This window comes from Macaca thibetana, chromosome 7, assembly GCF_024542745.1.
Source record: "Macaca thibetana thibetana isolate TM-01 chromosome 7, ASM2454274v1, whole genome shotgun sequence".
Lineage (NCBI taxonomy): Eukaryota > Metazoa > Chordata > Mammalia > Primates > Cercopithecidae > Macaca > Macaca thibetana.
The window spans coordinates 162790352-162817515 of NC_065584.1; the positions used below are offsets into that span (position 1 = coordinate 162790352).

At 48.4% G+C, this 27164-nt stretch overlaps 2 protein-coding genes and 1 pseudogene across 3 annotated transcripts in view; 2 read left to right on the forward strand and 1 right to left on the reverse strand.

Annotated features, from left to right (window-relative positions):
- CRABP1 (cellular retinoic acid binding protein 1) overlaps window positions 1–27164 on the forward strand; it is a 658055-nt gene that overhangs the window by 210182 nt on the left and 420709 nt on the right. The gene's annotated exons all lie outside the window — the stretch shown is intronic.
- On the reverse strand, window positions 5580–19107 carry LOC126960042 (golgin subfamily A member 6C-like). The gene is made up of 18 exons (XM_050799955.1): window positions 18975–19107; window positions 17190–17309; window positions 15169–15249; window positions 14272–14310; window positions 13956–14006; window positions 13774–13855; window positions 13571–13677; window positions 12445–12531; window positions 12230–12337; window positions 11950–12037; window positions 10909–11564; window positions 10563–10631; window positions 9141–9216; window positions 8619–8710; window positions 7955–8057; window positions 7771–7871; window positions 7544–7679; window positions 5580–7457 (listed from the first exon to the last, which is right to left on the reverse strand). The coding sequence occupies exons 1-18, from the start codon at window positions 19056–19058 to the stop codon at window positions 7258–7260; spliced, it is 2280 nt and encodes a 759-aa protein (XP_050655912.1). The 5' UTR covers window positions 19059–19107; the 3' UTR covers window positions 5580–7257.
- Window positions 23907–26221, forward strand: LOC126959313 (MKI67 FHA domain-interacting nucleolar phosphoprotein-like; annotated as a pseudogene).

Genomic DNA, 27164 nt, shown 5'->3' on the forward strand with positions numbered 1-27164 from the left:
GGGACCTCCTGAGCCTGGCACTGTCCCTCCTGAGAGGCACAGATGGTATTCAGCAAATGCAAAGCAGAGGTTTCTTGGGCCTCTCACATCAACACCTCCCAGTGCCAGGTTCTGTATTTCCCTGGAGCCCCACTCCTGCTATGGCCCCCTCCCCACAATGAGATATTCATCAGGCTGGTGTCTACAGCTGCTGCATACCCTCGGTTGCTGGGAGCTTTTGTCAAGAATGCACAGGAATGGGGAGGGCACGGGAGCCAGCCATCAGCAACCCTCGTGCACTCTATAGTCCCATGTTACTCAGAGCTTCCCCATGCCCCAGCAATATGAAGGACTAGACTGAATGGGCACCAGGGTACCAGGCTGGCAGTGCCACAAAGGCAAGTGGGGAAGAGGCTACATGGGCTATCTGGCCCACTCAGGGAGGAGGGCAGGACTGGGGATTGTCTTGACAGCAGCCCTGTCCCACAACACTGAACTGGGCAGGGAAGGGGTCAGATGTTCCCCTGACATGGGACTGGATTCCAGAGCATCGGACCTGGATGCCAGAACCGGCCCTCTCCTTCCAAGGCACTGGGACCATGGATGCCAGAGCCACGTGTGGCTGAGGGCTGGCAGAGCCTACCCCCAGGGAGCGCTGAGTCCCGGAGGTGGTCATTTTTGGGGAGGGGGCTATGGAGCTCATCCCACCTGCCCCCTTCTTTCCAGCACTTACATGGCGCTTCCCTCTATTTTCACTCTTGGCGGCCGCCCCACCCATTGCATTCCTCCTCCTTCTCGCTGTCCTCCATCCTCCATTCCCTCCAACTCCTCTCCCAGCCCCTGGGGAGCCTACCTCAGGTCAGAGAGCCTGAACCCTGAGATACGCTGGGTGTGTGGATTTCCTTCAGCTACCCTGATGTCCCCACTTCCAAGTCCTGACTCCTTTGAGCCATCCCAGGGGGTGTCCAGCCACTGGACCACAGGAGCAGAGACCAGGCTGTGATTGCGTGACCATCAAGGTTTGTGATGTGTGTGACACATCACATGAGTGTGAGAGTGTGAGAATGGCACAAAGCCTGGGCTAGGACAGAAGCAGTTGGGGAAGGAGCCTGGGGGCCATGAGCAATCTGATTTTTTATCCACCACCCCCCCCCACCCTACCCAGTCTAAACCAATGTGATAGGGGTGGCTGCCGGGGAAGGGATGGGAGTGTCTGAAGCCCACTTCATTCCCAAAGATTTCTAAGGAAAAGCATTCTACATCCTCTGGCTTGAACTTGTTGACCCATGGCTCTCTTTCAAGGACATTCACTCTGATTCCCAGTGTGCCCTGTTTACTGGCCACGTTCTCTAAGGAAAACAATAGCATCTGTTTTTGTTTCCAAATGGCTGGAGAGTGGGGCTGTGGGTCCAGCGCCCATAAACCAAAATGAGGCAGGGATTGGGGCTTGCCCTAGGATGTGGTAATGACCAACGGAGATGGGTAGAGGCAAGCAGTGCAGTATTGGGCAAGAGCACTGGACTGGGAGTCCAGAGATGCTGCTTCACCCTGGGACTTCAGGCAAGTCCCTTTCCCTTCCAGAGCCTCAGCATCCTTTCTATCAAATGATTTCTTTCTGCCTTTCTCCCAGGGTGTCTGTGGGGATCAAGGGAGACAGTGGTCATAGGGATACTGTGTTAACTGCAGATGCGGCTGTAGGAGCACTTTGCTAACTACCAACGTGAGTTCAGACTCTTCAGGGTATTTGGCACCCAGGTCTGTGGTGAGGTGTGACATATGGGATGTAAGGTTTGATGCCTGCTCCAACTCTAGTCTTACTAACGCAAGCAAAACATTTGGCAAGTCATGACCCTGCCTTGGGGAAAAGGGCAGTCTGGGAGAGCTTCTTCAAGGCAGCCTGGCTTCAATGCAGTCCGGGGCATGACTGAGATAGGCTTATGTGATGAGGAATTGGAGGGTGTCTGGGTAAAGAGCTGCAGTGTGGGCAGAGGTTTAGTGTGGGACTCACTGAGGACACCCACTGGCCAAAGCAGGGAACAGAGACAGAATGAGAAAGAGCTCTGTGGGGACGGCGGAGCATAGGGTGGAGAACTTAAAAGTCTGAAGAGTATGACTTGTTGGGGCTCAATGCTGTAGGCAGTAGGGAGCCATGGAAGGCTCTTAGGTGGAGAAATGGCAGCTGAACATTAGCGAGCAAGCGCTGTCTCCATGAGCAGCATGGATGGTCCTCTGAGCATGCCAGCATGAGTGTGCAGGGAGCTGGTGCAAATGCCTCTGTGTGTGGGTGAGCTTCTGTGTTGTGACTCTGCCCATGTGTGTGCTTCAGTGTGCCGAGTGGCTGCATGCCCCAGATCTGTGCTGCACGTGCCAGCCAGTGAGGGTACTGGGCACTGGGAGGTGGCAGGGAAGGAGGCGTATGCGTGTTGTGGGCATGTGTGTTAGTGTGTGCATGCCGGCAGTGGGGCCTCATAGCATGTGTGTGCACACCCCGGCATGTGCGTGTGTGTGTCCCCCAACCCCAGGCCTGCCCCACCCATGCATGTGAGCTGCCATGTTGATTTGATGCTGTCTTTCAGAATCACTATCAGTGGCTCCTGAGGAGCATCAGCCATGGTAGGTACATGCCTCGCCGCCTGCTGCATGAATGGTGTTCCCGCCCCACTGCACCAGCTCCACACGGGGGCACACCTGGGACCTCAGATCCAGGCTCCCTGCCCCTCCTTTCTGGAGCTGCAGATTTGCTCTTTCCTCTTTCTGTCCTCGTGCTGTGGCTCTCTCACCTCCCTTCCCTGTGAGCCATGGGACTCAGCACCACGCCCATGGCCTCCATGGCTGAGCCTGGGGGCTCTTGGAACAGGCTCCATGCCCAAGCTGGCAGACATGGGTGCTCTCTGGAGCCATCAGAGAGGGCATAGAGCCCATGGTTTATGGTGTAGGGGCTGGGAGCTTGGAGGGCATTGTGTGGGGCTGGACTCTGAGGAGGCCAGAGGTCTAGGAACATCATCCTGGGCACACCATACCTGTCATGCAGTCTGAGTCATGCTGCCAGGGCAGGGCATCCAGCTCCCAGCCTGGGAGTGCCGAGAGCCGAATCCACTGCAGAGCAGCGGTGATAGTCAGGGTCCCACCTCCTCTATCTGTTGGCAATCCAGTGGTGATCTAGGATAAAACCTTAAAGTCCCATACACATGGTCATCCCACAACACACCTCACAGGCCAGGCGGGGACACACAGCCCCCTTCCCATCCTCCCGGGTACCATCATAGCTGCTAGCATGTGACCGAAGGCAGGGTCCCTGGCCCCCGCTGAAGCATTACCACAGGCCAGCAGGCTCACACAACTTGGCCTGTTGCTTCTAGGGGTCTCCTGTGCTATTCAGCCAAGGGGATCACAGTGCCTGCTGGCCCAGCTGACCTCCGCCTAGTGAACACACCTGCCTCTCCTGCCATGGACTCTCCCTCTTCTGCTTTTCCCAGCAGGAAGGGCCCAGCCTCACCTACGAAACCTGTAGCATTCCCACCCAGCAACCAGCTGAGGCTCCCCTCTTAAGACTTACAAGTCTATGGCCAGTGGCATCCAGCTACCTGCCCTCCCTGCCTTCCCCAGGCTCCCTTCAGAGGACCCTGGTCTTTCTGACCACTCAGAGGGGCCTCTGGCACTCACTCCAGCCATCCATCCCTTATAGCTTCACCATTTTGGTTCAAGCAGTGTTCCTTATCAGGCCAGGTGGCAGTTGGATGGGGCTCCCCAAGCAAGAGGTGGCCCTGGCCAGTGGGTTGGAAGACAGGGTGACCAGAGAAGAGAGAAGCCCAAGGGGGCTGAGCATTGGTCTGAACTGTGGGTGCACTGCCTGTGTGCCATGGGTGAGGCCAGCGTATGTGGGCTGGGGAGGGTTGCCACAGCCCCAGGCACTACCTGTGAAGCTCTGGCTCCTCCCTCCATCTTCCTCCCCTTTCCCTTCTGGCCCCTCTTTTCTAGGAACCTTTGCCACACCCGCACCTGTGCCCTCCCCTCCCCAGCCCTCTCACAGCTGCTGTGGCGCACCAGTGCTCTGCGCTTGCCTCACCAGCTCTCTGCTTGCTTTTCTCTCTCCTGTTTTCTCTCTGCTTCTCTCTGACTGCCAGCTGATTGGGTCAGGCAAGTCCACCCCATCCTGAGAGCCCCAGCCACACTTTGACTTCTAAACAGATCCTCCTCTTCTCGGAGGCCTCCCTTTCCAAGCCTGCGGGGCAGGTGTCCTGTGACTTGACAGTGGCTCCCCAGCCCCAAAGCCAGCCCCCTTCATCTGTGGCTTAGTCTGTTGTAGTGCTGAGCTGACACATCCAGGTGTGACCGTTCCTGAAAACTTGTGCCCCCTCTGTGGCATGCCCCTGCCCTGTTCTATAAATAGCTATAAATACTCATACACTACCCCTGCCTTCCCGGCCACCGGTAGATCAGGCTTCTGAGCCTGTTGGCTGTCAGGGCTGTACTGTGCTATAGCAGTCCACATGAAATCCACCAGCTGTCACCAGGCAGTATACAGGTAACAGGCCTGGAAGGTCCCCAACAGCCCAGCTGGACATGCTCAGACACTCTGGGCTCCTCGTTCAGTGGCACAAACTCCAGGACCCAGTGAGGGAAACAGGAACCCACCAGGCTGAGTAGTATGACTAAATCCATTTATTCCAAAATGAAAAGCAAAATACACAGGAGTCGCATCACCAAGGCAACCAGAACCCCATCCTCACCTCCTTCCTCTGTCCTATACTATAGATAAATAAGTTTCCCAGCTGTAAATAACATTTAGAACCTCCTCCTCATATGCCAGCTCCAGCCTCCACTAGTTACAATACAGTGGGTGGCCCTACCACCTGGAATATACAAAATGTTACACAGATACTATATGTACACTGGGGAAGGGGGGTCACCCCAGCAGCCCGTGCCCTCACCTGCTCTACACTTAGCCCCACTGTCCTGCCTCAGCTGCCTCTCTGAATAAGAGGACGGGAGCCCCCTGAGGGAAAAGTTGCTTTGGTGAGAGTAGGGAGGCCATCAGGCCTCCTCCAAACAAACCAACTCCACCAGCCTCTGGCTCTTCAATAACAAACATCACCGTCCAGAAATTTAAGGACTCAGCCCTGGTCAAGGTGGCAAAGGGTCTGTTTGTCTCCCTCCATTAGATGGGGTCTTGTCTTGCTCCCCTAATGGTAAAGGGGTGACTGGGAAGGGGTGGTTGATACATGGTGGGGGCGGAGACTCCAGCCTCACTTCTCCAGGCTTATGCTGATAGGGGCCTGCTTTTATTTTTATCCCATAACTTAAAAAAAATAAAATCCCATAACTTCCTCTTCATAACTTTTTAAAAAACTTTTCATAAAACATTTTCCTACTTTTTTTCCCTTCTTTTGCCACAACTTTTACACAGCATTTTTTATCCCATAACTTTTTCATCCCACAACTGTTTTAAATTCCCATAACTTCTTTTTAGTTTGTGTTCTTTTAATAAACACACTTGCATAGTTACAAATTTGTAAAAATAAAAAACGATGATCTCATGCCAAGTGTGCCCAGGATTTGCACAGTCTCAATATCTTTAATACTATAGTTTTCAAGACACACAACATTTTAAGGCAAAAACAGCACTTTGCAACAATTTCCTAATTTATTACATTACAGTAGCATCACAGTAGCAGTCAATAATGGCACTTTAGACAACAGTCTTGCAGTATTTCCATTATACAGTCAGGAATTCATAAATTGATAGAAGTCATTCTAAGAAAACTTGGCAAATAAAGGTTCAGACTGAAATTGGCATCTCTTTCTCTACTTTTCCTCCCCCCAGGTTCTTTGTTTTAAACTACAGTATTCATATTTTAAAATGTTTTAACTTATTTCAAAACATTAATGCAGCAGTTACATTTTTCAATAACTATATTATTTTAAAGTGACTGTAAGATAAAGTTTTAGAGAAACTATATTATGGATAGGGCTGAGTTACATTTTCACATTTTCTAAATATCAGCTTTGGTTTTAGAACTGATTTTTTTCATTTCTGGAAAACTTATCAGGTTTAATCAGATACTTTAAAAATAATGACCATATATTGCAATCTTTAAATAGGTATTTTGATTCTTTACTTCCTACAGAAATTCAAATTTATTCAGTTGAACTCACACTTTAAAATTCTATATTTCTGATGAACTCTAACCTTCTAATGTTGCCCTACTGAATTTCTGAAGTGGAGCCCAAGAATCTGCATTGCAGTCAGTTTCCTGGGAGGGCATCATGGGTCCTGAACTTTGGGGATTGCTGGCCGTGGAGACAGGTGATTAAAACAGGTAACATGAACATGGTGATTAAAACAGGTAACGTGAACATGGTGATTAAAACAGGTAACGTGAACTCTGACTTTAAAATGTATTGTAGATATAAATGCTGTAAGCTAGAAAAGGTTTTCCGCATCCACATTCAATGACGGGAGCCTTTCATTCCTCAGAAAGAATCCCTTTATAAGTCATTGAGTAAGAATCCAACTGCTGCAGCTCATGCTGCAATATCTTCATGAGCCCAGAGCACATACAAATCCTCAGGGAACTACCATAGTACCGCGCTCATTCCTGGCACCAGAACAAATGAATCACACTCTATCCTGCGCACACCTGCCAGAGCAGGCCACTTTCCTCTTCTGTGAGATTTAAAAAGCTCCCCAAAATGTTATCACTCCCATCCCCAATACACAGAAAATAGGGGAAAGACTGTTTCCAGTTCTCAGCCTTTAAACAACTCTAAATGTCAGTACTCACAGTGGCATATTACAAAGTAAGAAACAGTGCGCACTTGAGGGCAAACCACATATTGAGCTAATGAAGAGCTCACTGTGATTAGGATTCGATCAAACATAATAACAGAACATAAGCAGATTTTATCTGAATTCTTTAATGAATATACATGCTGCAATAACATTTAAAAAGCAGGGCAGCCTATTCCAAACCAGTAAGAATAGTTTTGTGCAAATAGTGGGTCTTTGTGTGTTTGAACTCCCACCATGTAAGGGCAAACTCGATATGCGAGCTAATGACCTACAATTATCAATTAAAAACAAAAATGCTAAAGGATGCCAGAGTGAACATCAGGGAAAGATCCACTCTCCCTTAACTTTTCAGAAAGAAATTTAAACTGTAAATTAGAAACATAAATAAACATGAGGGGTTCTAACATTCCAATGAAGTAGATGAATTGTGTAGGGGATTAACCCCATAACTTTTTGTTGTTGATTTTAAATTTCTTGACCAGCTCTCAGATGATGATGATGTTTATCTCTCTGTTCTCGGCTGCCCGGTAAAAGAATGGCACGCAGGGTTTGGTGGCCAAGCCTGGGTGCTCCTGGGTGTCCTGCGTTACAGGAAGCAGCTGCAGGATCTTCTGTGCAGTGGGGTTGTCACGGGGAGAACCCTCCCTGGCCTGTCCCACTGCAGGCTTCATGCTGTGGTGAAAATCTTCGGAGAGAGGGAGGCGGGGCTCTGAGTACACTGCGAGCCTCCCCTGCTCCAGCCTGCCCACCCCACCTGAGGGCTCTACTCACCACCCTGCTCCTGGGGGGCTGGGGCCCCTGAAGCGGGCTCATTAACAGGGTTCTGGGCAGCAGGGAGGAATTTGTCATGCCCCTCGTGGTCGCCCACAACCGGCAACACCATATCTTGCAGCTCCAGCAGCTTCACCTGAAGGGAGGGGTGCTCAGTTACCAAGCCTGAGCCAGCGCCAGCACCCACCCTCACCCCCAACCCCGCAGAGATGTTGCACACTCTCTACCTTCATCTCCTCCTCGTTCTGGGCCAGCCTGCCGGCTTCCTCCTCCTGGTGCCGCGTGTTTGGCTCTGCCCCCTGGCTCTCATATACTGTGATGTGCTCTCCTGTGAGAGGACACGGCTCACACACTGGGGCCCCTCTGAAGGCCCTGCAGCTCCCCGTGCCCGTGCCCTGGCCTCCTGCTTACTCATGCCGTCTGTCGCTCCAGAGAGCTGGATGAATCCAAGCTCTAGATTCTCCACCTGCTGCTTCCTGTCCACCTTCTCCCTCGGGAGGTCCATAAAGCCACTCTGGAGCCAAAATAATAGGGTCACATCACAGGAGTGACCTGTCCTGCCCCACCCCCACTTTTCTTGGCCCATGCCAGGACTCACTCACCTTCACCTTCTCCATGGCCTCCTACAGGGCCCGGTAGCTCTCCCCACACACAAACTCACCCCCAGTCCCTAGGGCTGGGGCCTCTGCCTCTGGCTCCTTCCAGGCCGAGGCCACCAGGTGAGCCAGGTGCAGGCAGCACAGCCTTCACACCTTCCGCTGCCCACATAGCCGTGCCTGCTCCTCCTGGGCACTGGCTCCAGCGGAGTTCAAAAAGCCACTTGAAGGCAAGAGCTGAGTATCCTTGTAGGGGCATACACAGAACAAATGGGGCAGGGAGGTGCAGCACAGCCCCTTCCCTTGGGGCCTCAGAGAGTGCACCTGTTGGTCACAGGTGAAGTGGTGTCTGACCACTGGCTCCCGGAAGGGGTGAATGTCCAGAGAAATCAGAAGGCGGGGAAAGCAAGAGCATAAGGGGGTCTGGGAGGGACCACAGAGGAAGGTGGCAAAGTGGGGACAGGGAAAGTCAGACTCACCGTGGCCTCCTGGCTCTCCATGTCCTCTGGGACACTTGGCCTAGGCCGAGGCACCCCCTCCTCCTCAGTGTCCAGATGTCCTCCTCCATCTCCTGTGGGGAGGTGGCCAGAGGGGTCCTCAGAAAACCCAACAAGGGAAGTACTGTGGGCCCACCTCTGTCGCCACCCTCACTGTGTAACCCTGAGCCAGCCCCTCCCCAGAGGGGAGTGAGCTGCTGTTCTTTAGTTTTCCTGTAAGATCCAAGATCTTCTATATTGCCCAGGCACAGTCACACTAGCGGTTGGTGTGGGAGTTCTGACCTGCTCCCTTTCTGATCTGGGCCAGTTCACTCATCCTTAGGCAACCTGGTGGCCCCCTGCTCCCGGGAGGTCATCATATTGATGCCGAACTTAGTGCAGACACCCGGTTGGCATAACAACCAGCTGTTCTAAAGGTCTCTTCCAACCCCTCAATCCTATGCTGCTAACAGTCCCCTCTTCCTCCTGGGGCCCTCTCCTCTTCCTCTGAGTGGTCTCCTGTACCTTGTCCAGGGAGAGCCATGAGACTCAGCTGGGTCTCCAGCTGTTGGTTCTGCTGGTTGGCAGCTTCTAGGTGCTCCTAAGGGAATGGAAAACAGAGTGAGAGGGCACAGAGGTTGCCAGGTCGTCCCCCTCGGGGCCCTGTCCTCAGCAACTGGGGAAGGAGGCATGGGGTTCTCTCCTGGGTCTCCTGCAACTTTTGGCAGGCCATCTCAGCCACCGCTTTGCCCTGAGCTTCCTGCTGCTGCAGCTGGTCCACAGCTGGGTCTGAAGCAGTAACTGCCTGTGCGGCGCCTGCTTCTCAGAGGTCAGCTGCTAATAGGTGAGCACGTACTGCTGCAGGTGACCCAGGTACTAGTCTCACTGCTGCTGCTGCAGACTCTGAGACTCTTGACTCTTCAGCTGTATCTGCAGGAAGACCCTGGGCATGAGGGCATGTGGTTGGCTTCCAGATTCTGGGCCCATTAATAGGGTAGTGAGGGCACGGTGGGGCTCTGTCACCTGCCCGGGACCCTGGCCCCTTGCTCCAGGCCTAAGAGACGTAACCCCCTTGCCTAGAACCCCATGCCTCCTTCCCCAGCCTCAAATCTCATGTTCTTCTTCCCACCATTTAAACTGTAGGCCACAGACTGGTGGAAAAGCTGAGGGAGCCAATCACCATCTGCTAAGTGTGCTCCATGCCTAATGCTTTCCATGTGTTCTCTCATTTAATCCCAGGCACCTCCATAAGAAAAATGCTAACTTCCTTTTGAAGTTAAGGAAACAGAGACTTAGAGATGAAAAGTAGTTGAATGGTGACCAGTGGAACCGAGGCCAGAATCCAGTTTGAATCTAAGGAGGCTTTTTTGTTTTGTTTTCAGACAGAGTGTCACCATGTGGCCCATACTGGAGTGCAGTGGTGCAATCTCAGCTCACTGTAACCTCCACCTCCCAGGCTCAAGAGATTCTCATGCCTCAGCCTCCTGAGTAGCTGGGATTACAGGCATGTACCGCCATGCTGAGCTAATTTTTTGTTGTTGTTATAATTTTAGAAGAGATGAGATTTCGCCATGTTGTCCAAGCTGGTCTCAAACTCCTGACTTCAAGTGATTCACCTGCCTCAGCATCCCAAAGTGCTGGGATTACAGGCAGGAGCCACTGTGCCTGGCATAAGGACCCTCTTATACCACTGTCTCCACCCCTATGATTGGGGGAATCCATGCCTCCAGCTGGGAAGATGATGTCCAGACCTGGGAATATCCAGGGCTACCCATTCTTAAAGTCAGAGGGCAGGAAGAAAGAAACAGTCATGGAGAGGCCCTGGAGGGTGCTAGGGTCACCTGACCCCAGCTGGAGCTGCCTTTGGCCTGGCACCTCCACTCCCCAGAGGCTGGTGCCTGCCTCCCAGCCCTTCTTGGATGGGGCAGAGGTTACCATCTCATTCACCTCGCTCAGCTTCTCCTGCAGCTCCTTTACTTGCTGTTCCAACTGCAGTGCGCTCTTGTTCTTGTTGTTCTGGACAGAGAGAAGCAATCAGTGGCCATCCACTGCAGCTGGAGAACCCTGAACTTGGTGTCTGCCTCCCATGTCACCGGAAAGGGGGGAGGTAGGTTAGAAAAAATCATCCCCTCTCCCCTACAACCATCAGAGAAGGGCCTGATGAGCTCTGGCTCACAGATGCCTTTAGAAGTACCATGTCATGTGAGGGCTACACTGCCTCATTTTACAGGTAGGGAAACAAAGGCCTGGAGGGCTAGGGATGAGGGCAGGCTGCCCAGGTGGGGCAACCCACCAGATCCTCCAAGTCACATTGTGGCTCAGCCAGCTGCTTGTCGAACTTGTGGTTCTGGGAGAGCAGGAGCCTCTCCTCCTGCTTTTGCAGCCTCTCCTCCTGTTTTCGTAGCCTCTCCTCCTTCTCCCACAGCCTCTCTTCCTGCTTTTGTAATCTCTCCTCCTGCTTTTGCAGCCTCTCCTCCTGTTTTCGTAGCCTCTCCTCCTTCTCCCACAGTCTCTCCTCCTGCTTTTGTAATCTCTCCTCCTCCTTTTGCAGCCTCTCCTTCTGCTTTCGTAGCCTGTCCTCCTGCTTTCGCAGCCTCTCACCCTGCTCCCCCAGCCTCTTCTGCTTCTCTCGAAGCCTCTCCTTTTGCTCACATAGTCTCTCCTCCTCCCACAACCTCCTCTCTTCCTGCTCTTGGAGCCTCTCCTCCTGGTCTTGGATCTTCTCCTCCTGCTTTTGGAGCCTCTCCTGCTGCTCTCGGAGCCTCTCCTCCTGCTTCTGGAGCCTCTCCTTCTGTTCCTTGCTCAGGAGACTCAAGGCCTGATTGTTTTTCAACTGGAATTGGAGCTTTCCCTCCAGACTTTCCACCTCCTTCCTCAGGTGTTTGGCCTCATCTTGTAGCTGTTCCACCTCAGATGTCTCTGCTGGGTCCGCCGGGGACAGGGGCTCAGCTGAGAAATGAAGCAGACAATAAGGGCCTCTGGATTCCCCCCCCACCACCCCCCCTCAAAGAAAAAGCCCTCCTTTTGATGCAGCTCCTCTCCGGCTTCCCAAACTTGGCCTCAATGCTAATGATTCCTCGCACCCGATGGAAGCCAATTTCCAAGCCATGTCAGATAGAGAGCACTGTGGGTGGCTGACAACAGGCACTCCTCTCTCTTAGCTGACGGGGACCCTGAGGCTCATGGAGATGACAAGACTTGCCAGCTGCTGGCACAGACCTCTTTCCTTCTGCCTCAAAGCCCTTCCATCCACACACCTCCCTGGGACATTCTAAGCCACCCCACAGCCCTCTGATGCCAGTCCTGCTCTCAGGTCACACCAGCCCCATCTTACCCATCTGGTGTTTGAGTTCGGACAAGCTCCTCTCCAGCTCCTGTATCCGATGTATGTCACGCTTCTTATCCTCCTTCAATGCATGAGCCTGCCCAAAGCACAGGGGGAAAGGGCCCTGGAGAGAGGGGCTGGTGGCTGGACAAGCTACCATCTCCCTCTCGGCCCCCACCTCCACAAAGCCCAGATCCATGACCACCTCTGGCTGTACTAGTCCCATGTTACAGATGCCCAGAAAGATCCAGTGACCCATCTAACGTGGGGCTGAAGGGTCAGGTCTCACCTCCATTGACATTTTCCGCATCCTCTCCTGCCACCGGGCCCTCTCTCCTTTTATATGTTGAGCATATTCATCTCTCTCCAGCTGGACTTGTTTAAGTGACTCTGTCACCTGCAAGAATGGGCACAGAAGTGAGGAAGGGCTGTCACTAGTCCTCACCTGCTCCTGGTCCCCTGGGGTCATCTTCCCTCCACATCCCTCCCTCTGCAAAGCCTCACCTGTGTCACGTGTGCGTTCAGCAGCGCCCGCTCCTTTCTGGTCTGCTGTAACTGCCGCTGGAGGACTGCTTCACTGCGGCTCGAGGACTGGATGGTGAACAGTGAGAAGTTTTGATGTGGGGAGCCCGGGCAGTGCCCCTTAAGAGGGCTAGGGCTAGGCTCAATATACAACTCGGTCAGTAAAGATCAATGCATTTCCCAGCCCATGACCTGGTTTTTAAAAGAACTCAGTAAAGTTGGAAGGGACAGGGAAAGAGATCGAACTTACAGCTGGCTAACAGAGGCCCAGAGAGATCAGATAACATTGCTGTTGTTATTACTGTTATTAATACCACTGTTTGAACCTTTATGGAGTGCTTCACCAGGTTCCATACTAGCAATCCCATGTAATCCTCACAACCACCATATGAGACAGTTACTAGGATAACCTCTATTGTGTAGATGAAAAACACGGAGTGTTCGAGGTTAAGTGCTTGCCCAAGATCACTGAGACAGAGCTGGGATTTGAACACCCAGGTCTATCCGATTCTCTAAGCCCATTTTCCTTGCTGGGCATGGGGGCACAGAAAGGAAGGGGAAATTAATCTTTTGTTCACTTTTTGAAAGGATGATACATTCGCATAGTTCAAAACTCAGAAGGTACACCATGGAAGGGTCTCCCAGCCACCCTGTTACCCTCTCCTGAGTTTTTTGCGAACCCTTGCAGACATGTTTCATGTATATCATCATAGTATGTACACACACACAGACACAGACACACACACATGCACACCTTTCCTCTCTCTACAGAAATGGTAACGTACTAAAGGTACTCTTCTGTACCTTCACAGTACAAGTACCCAATATCCCACCTAGGATTTGGCCAAGGCCACAGCCAGGTAAGGGCAGGGCAGGCACTTGGCCTTCAAGCTGTGTGTGCAGTGCTCACTCCCCACAGTGCCCCTCAACTCACCCACAGCAGCTGACTCAGCCCCAGACTGTCTCTAACAACCACACACAATAGCAGCTAGAAATGAGCATGCTGCCTTCTGGGCAGGACACTGCATCCTGTAGAGGGGACCTTTACACTCTCTCCTCCATCTGGGAAGCCGGGCTGCCAGGGGATGGGGCAGCTGGTTGGACTCACCCTGTCCTCTTCCTGCTGCTGTGTAGACACAGCAGAGAGAGCCCGCTCCAATTCTTGAATACGCTGTAAAGAGTATTGCAGGCGGCCGGCCAGATCCTTGGACTCTTCTGTAATGACAGAGGTTGAGATGGGGCCCAAAGGACTCCCCTTAAAGACCTGTCTAAGTGCCAGGTTGAAGGATGACAGGGTGCCCAGATTCCCACCTTCGAAGTGTCTGGCGGCACGTTTAGTATGGTAAAGGGTGGTCTTCAAGTCTGCCTTTTCCAGCGTGAGGATGTTGATTGTCTGAAATGGAATGTTTGGGAGAAAAGCCAAGCAAGTGCTGAAAGAGAAGGAAAGAAACATTCTCCGGAGGACAGGAGAAAACTCCCCACCCTCCACTCACCTCTAACTGCTCCGTCTGTGCTTTGTGTATGTCATTGTTTGCTTTCTTTTCCTGTAGGAAGAGGAAGACAGAGCTCTTACCCGGGGGAGGCAGAGATGGCACAGCAAGAGACATGCCCCCAGCATGCCACAAGGGCCCCAGCACAGGCCCACCCATGGGACCAGGTTATCAGGGACCCTGTGGGGATGTGGTGGAATCTGAGGGATCTGCCTTCTTCCCCAGGCTGGCAGTGGGTGAGACTAGACTGGTGCCTCTACATCTGAGTGCCCCCCAAACCCAGCAGTCATGTTGTGAGCAAACAAAGAAATCACGTTACTTCTTCCAGCTGATGTTCCACTTGTTTCTTCTGTTGTTTCTGTGGGGAGAGTCAAATTCAGGTGACTGAGGGTGGCCCCCTCAACTCTATTCCCCAGACCAGGAAGTGGTAGGCAGATGCCAGGAATGAATTTTAAAGACAACGTTATCAGACCCAATGGCAACATGAACTGGTCAACTCTCCTCAAGCTCGCAAGGACAGAGGATTTGGGTCTTTGTTGGGTTTTGCCCACAGCCACAGAACTCAAAGTCTGAATCTGGATTCTCTCCAAAGGACAGTAACATAAACCTCTAGAGACGGAGTCTGAGTAAGGCCCACCCTTCTGCCAGCTTGTGATTGAGAAAGGTGCGTTCATTCAACAAACATTTACTGAGCACGTACAAGCCAGGTACAATTCTTCACAGCAGATATAGAATGGAAAAGGACAGACAGGAGCCCTTGGCCCTCAGGTTTCCATTCTAGGAGCCTTTAAATCTCAGACTCTCAGAGCTAACCGAGACCGTTGATGTTCTACCTCCTTCGGAAACACCAACGCAAGGAGGAGAGGTGGCTTGTCCAGACTCAAAGAGCAAATTAGGGACTGAGTCACGGCAGAAATACAGGACCCCTGACAAACCGTCAGGCTAGCGCTTCCCTGAGAGGTGACAACCCCAGGGCATGTGTGGCAAGGACTGGAGCAGGGGTGTCTGGAGAAGAGAGAGTCGGCAAAGAGGGCAGTGACAGAAGAGCCATGCTGCATGCTCCTTGCTCTGGGATCCCTCCAGGTGAGGTCTGGGTGCTCCAGCTCCCCATTTGCCCTTGGCACCAGGGGACCCAGCCCCTTTCTTCAGAGCCCCAAGGGGAAAGTAAAGCCCAGGATTGGCAGCGTGGAATCACAGGACCCCACTGGACTCTTACCAGTGATTCTATGTTTTCATAGAGTTGATTGATTGTTGTGGACCTTGAGTCCGGGGCTACTTCCAGTTCTTGGTTCCGACTCTGAAGCACATGCAGAGAGGAGGAGTTGGAGGAGGATTGTGGGAAGAGGTAGAGAGAACAATCATTAGGGCTGGGGTGTGTGTGGGCTGTCTCAGCTGGCAGAGGGGCACCCAGCCCCCACTGTGAGAGGAGGTTGGAGGGCTGGCCTACAGGATCACTGCACCTTGGCTCAGGGCCTCTTACCTCCAGGTCCTTCAGGGTAGCGGATGATGCAGGAGTAATAAAAAAGAGAAATTAAAAAAAAAAAAGAAACACAGGGAAACAGTTATGGATATAGAGAAAGTATAAAAACAGCAAAGGGGCCAGGCACAGTGGCTGACGTATGTAGTCCCAGCACTTTGGGAGGCTGAGGCGAGTGGATCATTGGAGGTCAGGAGTTCAAGACCAGCATGGCCGACATGGTTAAATCACGTCTCTAATAAAAATACAAAGATTAGCTGGGCATGGTGACAGGTGCCTGTAATCCTGGTTACTAAGGAGGCTAAGGCAAGAGAATCACTGGAACCTGGGAGGCAGATGTTGTAGTGAGCTGCGATCGCACCACTGCACTCCAGTCTGGGTGACACAGTGAGACTCTGTCTCAAAAAAAAAAAAAAAAAAAAAAAAAAAAAAAAAAAATCCCCAAATCACACATGCCTGCTCTGTACTTTATTTCCAAGTTACTTTTAAACTTTAAAGTCTCACCATTTCCAACATGATAAAAGATGCAGGGAAGGAAAAAAACCCAATCAATCAAGCAGGTGAAGAAGCAGACATAAACAGGATGAAGGTTAATGGCAGCAACATAAAACAAGGCAGAGGCAAAGTATCTCCCAAACCAGAGAAGCCTCAGGGGCATGAGGGGCATGAACAGCTGGAGAGAGCAAGCCAGAGAGGGGTCGCAGCACTGCTTCACCTTCCACTTGTGCAATGGGGGAGCGCTACCCACTGGAATGGTTAAGGTTGGACACCAGCACCTTCAGAATGTCCCCTATAGGAGGGGACAAGGGAAAAACAAGGGCAGGGGGAGAAAGACAGAAGTGGCTTAGAGAGAAACAAAAAAGTCAGGGTAGGAGGAAGATGTGGCTTGAGTAAAACGAAACGCTGAGGAAGAGCAGAGGAGACTGAAACCATGGCCTGTGCCATTCTTCCAAATGGCCACCTGCTGCCTTGCCAGGGGCAGGAAAAAATAGATGGAAATGTTCCCTGAGTGATGCAGTCACAGGATGGAGTCACCTGACCAACGCAGCTCTTAATATGCTCACTGGACCCCTCTCCTCAGGCCCAGGACATGGATGATGAATCTAGTAGAGTTCCAGACCTCCACCTCTCTTAAAAAACCAGACTCCTGAGTAAGGGTTCACTTGAACTAAAGGGGCTCCAGCTAAAAAACAAGTATGAAAGACACCGATCTTATCCAGTGTCATCTTACAATGGAGAAAACTGAGGCTCAGGGTAAGAAGTGATTTTTCTGTGGTCACCCAGCAAGCTGGTGGCAAGTTAGATCTTCTCTTACTCCTAGTGCCTGGGGCTCTCCTCACCACACCCTGAGCCCCCTTCTGTGACTCCTAAAGGGACAGCTTGACAGCAAGTGGCTGTACTCATTGGCCCAGCTCCCCCTTGAGACTAGGGATCAGGAAAATCAAAAAGCAATGACCATTTCCTGGGTATCCTGGGTGTTCACAGCAGGACATGTACTAGGGATTAACATAAAAACAACAACAATATGGAATATCATTTAAACTTCAGAAATGCAAATCAAACACCACTACCCCTATTTTACAGATGTGAAAAGAGAGGCCCAAAGAACTCAAGCAACTTGCCATAAGTCAGATCCCTAGCCAATGGAGAGGCAGGATTCAAACCAAGAATTCTTAACCAGTACCCAGCAATCTTAACAATTACCCTCTACAGCCCCCTTGGGCCCCGTGTCCCCAGGAGCCTGGCCAGCCAAGACTCACATCCCCAGGTGAGTGGCAACCACCAGAAGTGGTTGTCTCAGGGCTACTGACAGTTTTCTTCTTTTTTGTCTTCGCTCCTGCTGGAACAGCAGGGCTGTTCCTCTGCTGATATTCTTCTAGCTGTGGGAAAGAAGGCAGTAATACCCACGAGAACTACCAGCCCCTACAACCACATCACCCTTTACAGTTTTTCAAAATACTCTTATACATCATCTGATTTAATGCCACAACAACTGTACAAGGTGTTTTCACAATCACTTACTGATTGAGAGGGATGGATATTATGGCTAAAAAAAAAGGGAGGGTGGGCAATAATGGGACTTAAACTCAGTCTTCTGACTCCAAGCTCTGGGGTTTTGCCAGGAATCAGCAGCTGCCAGAGACCAAAATCAGAGCCAGCGGTAGAAAACTAAACATTAAGTAGGCAGCAACAGCACACTGTGTGGTTTGGAGTCACACATCCTCACACGTCTGTAAGTGTGAAGAAGTGCACCAGGACCTCCCAAACTTTTATATCCATGTGTCCTCATGGGAGAAGGCAGCTTTTTTGTTAAATCTGGGAATTTATCAGAAAGAGGACAACCCAAGTCTCATTTCAGAGAGAAGTCTGGTATACTCTTAGAAAAGTATGTGACTGTCATCCCTAAGTACATTAACGTTTTTTCTCTCTCAAGAGAATCAAGGGAAACTGATGCTTCAGAAAGATCTCCCACATTTATCCTGTGGCACTCAAAGTACCCCAAGTTGAGATGATATGAGGAAGATTCAAGCTATCAAGTTCAGTTTCCCAAGATCTATTCCACAGAAGATAAGCAAATCTCATTTCAGAGACCACTGACTGAAGGACAGTCTGGTCCCAGAACTGTGGAGAACTAGAATATGAGGTGCAGAACTGAGAAAAATATGTTAAAGTCTCTCTGGAGAGTAGAAGGCTGGGAGAAAACCAAATCAAACCCATTCTCCCATTGCCACCCACAGATACTGTCAACGTTTGATCTCACAGGGGAAGTGTAGGCTTTTCACAAAGTCAATGTCTATGCAAAGGGAGTAAGGCAACGTGAAACCTGTTGCTCCTAAGTCCCATAGTCCCCATTCCCCTCCCAGCTGGAAATTTGTGCTGTGGCCAGAGGAACTAGAAATGGGGCGAGAATGCTTAGGGGACTGGGTTGTAAGATCATAGGCCAGTCTTGCAGCAGTAATGACAGTTCCTAGGGGGACTGTGACATCACTACATTCCACTCCTCCTTGGGGTGGGGGGAACCACATCAGTGCAATGGCTGACATTGCTGATCCATGATGGGGGAGTGGAACATAGGGCTGGTGCCCAGGTCCTTTTAGATGCCAGTCCAAAGAGCCCAGGGTGGTCAGGCTTGGGTTAGCAGGAGGGGAGAGTACAATCTGCAGCAAGAAACCCCAGGACTCACCAGCCCAAAGTCACCTAGGGATGACTGGCGATGGTTTGCAGCTGCGATCGGGGGACCCAGGTCCTCGGACAGCTGAGCCCAAAGAACCCAGGGAGGTTGGGCTTGGGGCAGCAGGATGTAAGGGGCGAGTATGGAGCAGGGAGCCCCTCGAGTCACCTGCCAAAAGTCACCATGGGGTGACGGGCAAGGGCAGAGGCTGGGCTGCTTGCTGAGGGGGCAGGGCTGACTGATGAGACTTTGGTGGGAGCCCAGAGTTGCCAGGGTTAGGGATACCTCAGGAGTGGTGTGTACTCTGGCAGTGGTCTTGTCATCGGAGGGGATCTCTGGCTAGGTTGGGGGACCATGACCTGTTGTATCTTACCCTTTTCTTGGCTGCTGCCAATTGACTCTGTCGAGTCTCTTCTAACATCATGGGGTGGGGAAGGAGGCAGGGTTGGGGCCACATCAGCGAACACCTCCAGTCACCTACCAGGCGGCTGTGTGACTGAGCCAGAGGAGGCATAACCAGGGCCCCACTAGAATGCAGAATGGGGGCGTGGCCTTAATACTCCAAGCCCATTGGTCAATGAGAAAGATAAAAGGGAAAGGAGGCGTGGCCAGGGAGCAGTGTGTCCAGTAGAACCTGTGGCATCACAAGGAAAGCTGCCCATGCAACTGCTGTCCCCGCCCACTTGGGGAGAGGGGTGGGGCCTGCCTACTCGGGGGGGGGGGGCTGGTTTTTGCTTTAAAACGTTCAAAATAAACTTTAAAAAATATATGTTTATACTCTAAATATATGTGTGTCAGTGTGTGTGTGTGTGTCCACATGTTCCTCCAGAGCTCTCTTCATTATCCAGCTTCTATGCATGGTCTATGATTTTAGCCTACATTTTTCATCTTCAGATGGAGTACAAGAATTACCAGTATTACCTCAATTGAGATAGATCCTATAAAAATGGAAAATCCATAGCATGTTTGATGATTAATGAAGTGGACAATATTATCCAACATTCCAAAAAGGTAAAATAATCACAATGATTTCTCTTTTTTGGAAAAACATTTCTTTTATTCTCCTACATTATTAAGATTTTTTTGAAAAACAAGAAACATGTCTAATATCTTTAAAAACACAAAGTTTTTGGGCTGGGTGCGGTGGCTCACACCTGTAATCCCAACATTTTGGGAGGCCTAGGCGGGTGGATCACCTTAGGTCAGGAGTTCAAGACCAGCCTGGCCAACATAGTGAACCCCCGTCTCTACTAAAAATACAAAAGCTAGCCAGGTGTGGTGGTGGGTACCTGTAATCCCAGCTACTCAGGAGGCTGAGGCAGGAGAATAACTTGAACCCGGGAGGTGGAAGTTGCAGTGAGCCAAGCTCAGGCCACTGCACTCCAGCCTGGGCGACAGAGTGAGACTCCATCTCAAAAAAATAAACAAATAAAATAAAATAGTCACAAGTAAATAAAAACACAAAGCTTTCAACTTAATCAGCACTCAAAGCTCTTTCTGGTTTAAAGTATACACAAGGTCTATTTTTCTAGAATCACCTGACCTCTCTAAGCCTTGCAAATGAAACTGAATTTCTCACTTGATACTTGGCTGTGACTTGCAATCATGAAAACCAAGAACTGTGTTATGTCACTGTGTATTCCTTGTTACCTGAATTCCACACTAGGCTGAGATCAAGGGTTGATTCTTTCACGATTTTCTCCGTAACATGTGAGCTTCTTTTCCCACACCAAACTAAGCTCTTTCCTAGAGTTCTACAATTTACAGTTAGTAGACAAGAGTGGTTCTCAAAAATGTAGTCTCTGGACTAGCAGCACCAGCAGAACCTGAGAACTTTTTATAAGTGCAAATTCTCAGGCCCCACCCTGGACCTGGTGAATCAGAAACTCTGGAGTAGGGCTCAGCGATCTGTGCTGCAGTAATCCCTTCAGGTGTTCAAGAACCTCTGACATACAGTAGGTAGAAAAATGTGTTTCCTTCTCTAGGTCCAAAGCCAGAGATACCATATGTTCTGTCTTGATATGAAACCATGACACACAATTAAAACACATAAGTCTCCTTCCTACTCCCACCCTCGATCCGATGTGTTTTATTTTTATGAGTTAATAAGAAAACAAGTGGCAATCAGAGATTCAGTCTACAAAGTATATTTACAAGTGTCAGTTCTCATCCAGCCTGATCTCATACAATACCGTTTACACCCTCTTACCTCTCAAGTTTTAAATACTTATCTTCACAATGTAAGTCTCAGGCACACTAGCAGTTCTACAATAAAACACCAAGTAGATTGGAATGTCCAAATTTACTACAGAAGAAAAGGGGAATGATTGGCTGTATTTTCAAATTGCATTCAACCAGAAATGTAAGTTTTGAATTCTTTTCACCTTCACACTTCCAAGTTAATAGAATTAAATCAAAATACTCCATTCTTTCAAAGCCTGTAAGCCAGGCAAAGTTTGACTGTATTACTTCTTGCTTTCAATAGATATAAAGCAGAATCGTGGTAGGCACATTTTGTATGCCTGCAAAGATACAGAACTACACAGTTCCATCTGTTCAATATTAAAAACAAAAGTCCTGCAAACCTCAGATGGTGAGTGTAATACTTCTGCACTAGCACCGAAGCCTCAAACATAAAAAGATACCAAGAACTCCACTAGCAAACAAAATGAGCTCTCGGCCGGAAGCAGTAGTTCACGCCTTTAATCCCAGCACATTGGGAAACCAAGGTGGGAGGATCACTTTATGTCAGGAGTTCAAGACCAGCCTGGGCAGCACAGTGAATTCACATCTCTACAAAAATTTTTAAGAATTAGCTGGGCATCGTGGCACACACCTGTAGCCCTAGCTACTTGGGAGGATGACGTAGGAAAATTGCTTCAGCTCAGCAGTACAAGGCTGTGGTAGCTATGATCATGCCACTGCACTCCAGTCTGGGTGACAGAGCAAGATCTACATAACTACAGTCTGTCCTGCTTCTGTTTATGTTAAAATGCTTTCAATCAGCAGGATAAAATTTAAGTGAAATGTGACTTTGGAGGTTGGCCAGAAAATAGGCAATGGAGAAACAGACACTTCCCATAAGAAAAAAATTGACCAATAAGCATATAAAAAAGATTCAAGGCTGGGTGCCATGGCTCATGCCTGTAATCCCAGCACTTTAGGAGGCCAGGGCGGGTGGAACACCTGAGGTCAGGAGTTCGAGGCCGGCCTGACCAACATGTTGAAACCCCATCTCTACTAAAAAATACAAAAATTAGCCAGGTATGGTGGAAGGCACCTGTAATCCCAGCTGCTTGGGAAGCTGAGGCAGGAGAATGGCTTGAACCCAGGAGACAGAGGTTGCAGTGAGCCGAGATTGCACTGTTGCATTCCAGCCGGGGCAATAGAGCAAGACTCCATCTAAAAAGAAAAAAGTTCAAAAGCACTAGAAACCAAAGAAATGTAATGAAAACAATGAGGTTTTCTCCTTAAATACCAGTAAAGTGGACAAATGGAAGGGGGACACTGGAGCTCTGCCACTTTGGGAGTATAAACTCTGAACTAATTTTTGTGAAGGATAATTTGAAAATTTCTTTGAAAAATCTTAAAAGTGTTTTATGTTATTTTCCTCCAGAAATTCTACTTCTATGAATTCCGCCCAAAAATGCTTGCTTGCATCCAATAAAATATATATATAAGAAAATTTACTTCTGGGGTGGCAATGATTAACTTAATATACATCAAGCTTTTAAAAAGGATGATGCCAAGGATATATTTACTGCCATAGAAATATGCCCAAAACATAGTGACAAAAGACTATATATTATGATTCTACTTATTAAAATGTTCAAATGCATAAAGAAGTATAAAAAACAACAAATCAGAATGTTTTGAGTGGCAACATTAAAGACTTTTCTTCGTATTTTGTCTTCCAAATTATTACAAAAAGAATGTGATTTTCTTTATAATCAGGGAGAAGTATTATTTTCATTTATTTACATTTAAATTTCTTTCCTTATTTTTTCTCATGTATGTATCACATGTACTCTAGAGAGCTTGAATCCCTACCTCTTGAGGTAAATCAGACCCTTTCGGTCTCCATCAACTTGCCTTTTCTGGACATTTCAAATCAATGGAATTATACAATATGTGTTCTCCTGTCTGGTTTTTTTACTTACCTAATGTTTTTGAGGTTGGTCCATGACATATGACAGGTTTTGGTAGTTTGTTCCTTTCATTACTGAGTAGAAGTCCATCAATGGATATAGCACATTTTGTCAGCAGAGAACCTTTTAAACTTCGATTTCAACTTCCTGTGGTCTAAATGAAACCCCTGGAACACAGGACTTCTAGGGAAAGCTGCTGTGCATGTCAAAATAACTACTTAGCAGAACCAGCTTTGTCCTCAGGAGCCTGAACTGCTGCAGACATTTTTATAATTTTGCAACTTCTTTTTTCACAAACAAGTTTTGTTCTACTACTACACATCAGGACTTTTGAAGCATCTGATACATCCATCTAATAAGTATGAGCATGTGTCTCAGTGGACAAGTGAAACCATCTATGCTACACTTGAGTATTTTTTCCTCCCCTAGACTGGACCAGGGAATCTCTTAGCTTTCTAGAGTACCCTGTCTCCACTGACAAATCCGAACAGTATTAAAGACCCTGCTGCTCTTCATTAGGCAGATTTGGAGGGGAGGCCCAGCAGCAAGGGAGAAGAGGAAAAATAGAGGGGAGCTTGTGGAACAGGAAGCCCCCCCGGGGTCCGCGCATGGCTCCCTGCTGTTGAGGATGTTGTGGATGGGGAAGTGCTGATGGTGTCCCAAGGCAGCCTAGCACCTCCACTGGGCCCAGAAGGTCTTGACTTTGGAAGCTTACCCATGTTCCAGAAGTGTTCAAAAGCTGTTTTTGCTTTTGTTCTTTTCCTAAAAAATCATTACTTGGTAGTTAGTTATTAGTCTTTCTTTGGGAGAGGGACGGAGCTTTAAAACTGAAGAACATAATTTTCATTAAAATATCAAAAATGGAAAAAAGTTACTTTGTAAATAATTTGCTCTGCAAACCAAATGGTAGCTGTTGAGAATCTCAATAAATGCTTAAATGCATTTGCTGCTGTTAGAAGAAATAAAGAAAAAAAATTGGAATAAAGAAAACAATGCATTTGCTGGCAGTGGTACCATTAGCCTAAGGTTGGGTCTCTGTGTCATCATACTGTGGTGGGGGGTATGTGTGGTGTATATGTGTGAAACTTTTCATCTCAGGATGGATCATAATCTTAGCTGCAGTTTTCCTTCCAAATAGGGTTAAAAAGTAGGAAAACATGGGCTTGGAAGTGACAGACCTGAGTGAACCAGCCCAGCTTAAAGAAAAATCCAATAAAACTAACTTTTAATAATCCTGAGGTTGGTTTTTGAAACAATAGATACAATGATTTACTTTAAGCATCTGGTTATGATTTTGAATTAGTAATACATACTGTCTCAACCCCCTTTTTTTCTTTCACCCAGAAAACCACAAAACAGTGATTTTTTTCTTTTTTTAAGACAGGGTGTCACTCTGTCATGCAGGCTTCAGTGGAGTGGTGGATCTCAGCTCACTGCAGCCTCCACCTCCCACCTTAGCCTCCCAAGTAGCTGGGACCACAGGTGCCACCGCGTCTGGCTAATTTATTTTATTTTGTGTACAGATGGGTTTTGTCATGTTGCCCAGGGTGGTCTCAAACTTCTAGGCTCAAGTGGTTCACCTACTTCAGCCTCCCAAAGTGCTGTGTCTACAGGCATCAGCCACTGTGTCCAACCTGCAGTGACTTTTTAACACATAAGTTCAAGCATCTGGTCTTAAATCCTTTAATTGAAGGTATCTCTTCTCTCATTTTTCTCATCTTTGGTGTTCCCCCAGAGTTCACTGCTGACTGGATTTACAACATATATTTCAAAGTCAAGACTGGACTGCGTGCAGTGACTCATGCCTATAATCCCAGGACTTTGGGAGTCCAAGGCAGACAGATCACTTGGGTCCAGGAGTCCTAGACCAGCCTGACCAACAGGGATAAACCCTGTCTCTACAAAAAATACAAAAATTAGCCAGGTGTGGTGGTGCATGCCTGTAATCTCAGCTACTCAGGAGGCTAAGGCAGGAGAATCGCTTGAATCCAGGAGGTAGAGGTTGCGGTGAGTCGAGATCGTGCCATCGCACTCCAGCCTGGGCAACAGGAGTGAAACTCCATCTCAGAAACAAAACAAAACACAAAAACAAGAACAACTTTCTTCTGGAGTAGTCTATGTGTGCCACCTACATAACCTACTGAAGGAAACCCAGATCCTTTCCTATTTCTCCCAGTTCCAAGGCACTGTTACAAGGTTCAGACTATCCAGAAATAAAAGGCTGGGAAATAGCAAAGGCTGTGCATTTGTGGAGTTTAAGTCTGAGGATTTTGCCAAGATAGTTGCTGAAACAATGAACAACTACCTGTTTGGTGAAAGACTCTTGGAGAATCATTTTATGCCACCTGAAAAAGTACAGAAAGAACTCTTTCAAGACTGGAATATTCCATTTAAGCAGCCATCATATCCATCAGTGAAATGTATAATTAGAACCAGCACTTACACAAAAGCTACACAAGAAGGAGCGATTTAAAAAGAAAGAAAGATTACTCAGAAAGAAACTAGCTTAAAAAGGAATTGAGTATGATTTTCCTTCTTTGATTTTACAGAAAATGGAAAGTATTTCAAAAATGAATTGTCAGATGTCTACAAAAGCCCAGATTTTATGTAAGAAGAAGAAAAAAGTTTCAGGCACTTCTGACAATCCTGTGGATATCTAGGGCCCCACATTGGTTTGTACATCAACATTTTTAAAGAAATGAAAATCTGAAGTGGCTGAAATGAATGATGATGATGAAGATAATGAAATAGTTTTCAAACAGCCCATATCCTGTGTAAAAGAAGAAATACAAGAGACTCAAACACCTACACATTCACAGAAGACAAAGAAAAAGTAGTCAGTGATATTCAATGTATATAGATTTCTTCTGAAAAATATTTTTATGAGAAAAATACAAATAATTAACTGGGCCAGTTGGCTGACACCTGTAGTCCCAGCTACTCGGGAGGCAGAAGTGGATCACCTGAGCCCAGGACGTTGAGGCTACAGTGAGCCGTGATCACGCCACTGCACTCCAGCCAAGTCAAGTCATTACATTTATCTTCACCTATTCTAGGCTGGCTTAAGTGGGATTTGTATTAAGAATATGACAGGCTACCTCACAGACATCTAAGCACAAAACTCAAAATATGACCACACCATGGAAGGCCTGGGTTGGGAGGTGATTTTCCTCTCCTACATGCCTTCACTCTGGACTTCTGCTCCATGCTTGTGCTTTGCTCTGTGGATGAACATTCGGCATGTGCTCCAGGCTCCTCCAGCCTCTGAGGCTTTGGCTTGCCCTGGCAGTACCCCTGGTCCCAGTGTTACTGGACCTTTCCATACAGATTTTCCTCTGCAAAAAATCTATTGAAAACTCTCTGTGTCATTTCCAATGAGCAGGAGAGAGAATCTGATCTGCCTAGCAGTGAGGGTGGGAGTTCCCTAGTTGTCCCTGGATTTGTAGTGCTGCCCTTTCCAGAGACTCGAGGAGGGGCCAGATATCCAAAAAGAGGGTGCGGGTGGGGAATCAGTAATACAGTCTACTTCAACAAGAAAGTAGAAAGTAGAGGTAGTGGCTCATGTCTGTAATCCCAGCACTTTAGGAGGCTGAAGCAGGCAGATCACTTGAGCTCAGGAGTTTGAGACAAGACTGGGCAACATGGCAAAACCCCATCTCTACTAATAATACAAAAAGTTAGCCGGGCATGATGGCACATACCTGTAGTCCCAGGTACTTAGAAGGCTGGGGTGGGAGCATTGCTTGAGCCCAGGAAATAGAGGCCGCAGTGAGCTGAGATCATGATGCCACTGTATTCCAGCCTGGTCGACAGAGTGAGACCCTGTCTCAAAAACAATCAAACAAACAAACAACAAACAAAAAGGATAAAGTGGAAGCATATGTATGCAAGATTGAAGTCATGCTTTCCATCTATTTTTTTCACCTTTCCTTTTTTCTAAAACACTGTATCTTAAGCTTTTCCCTATGTTATCAAGTACTCATAAGCATTATTTGAATGGTTGTATCAGAATCCATTATCTGGACTCATGGTCATTTATCCATCTGCAGTGGCTGGACATACTGCCCTTTCTGCCACACTCAGTCACCCTTCTGAGTGTGTCCAGTTATCTACTAATACACATACTGGTCATTTAGGACTTAAAGTTAAGAATAGTTATTATGGTTTCTATCACTTCAAAAAAAAATGTATCTTCCTAAAATTGACTTGGTGTTTATACTTTTAAAGCAAAATAGACAAATTGATGTTGAAAATAATGTTTTGCTTTCTTCTTGTATCTATTTTCACTTCTCTGTCATTTTGATGGATAAAGTTTCATTTGGAAGGATTTTTATTTCAAAACAGAAATAGCATATGGCATGAGAATGGGAACACTGAAAGGTTCAACTTTCCAGTTTACTAAGTTTGTCACAAAA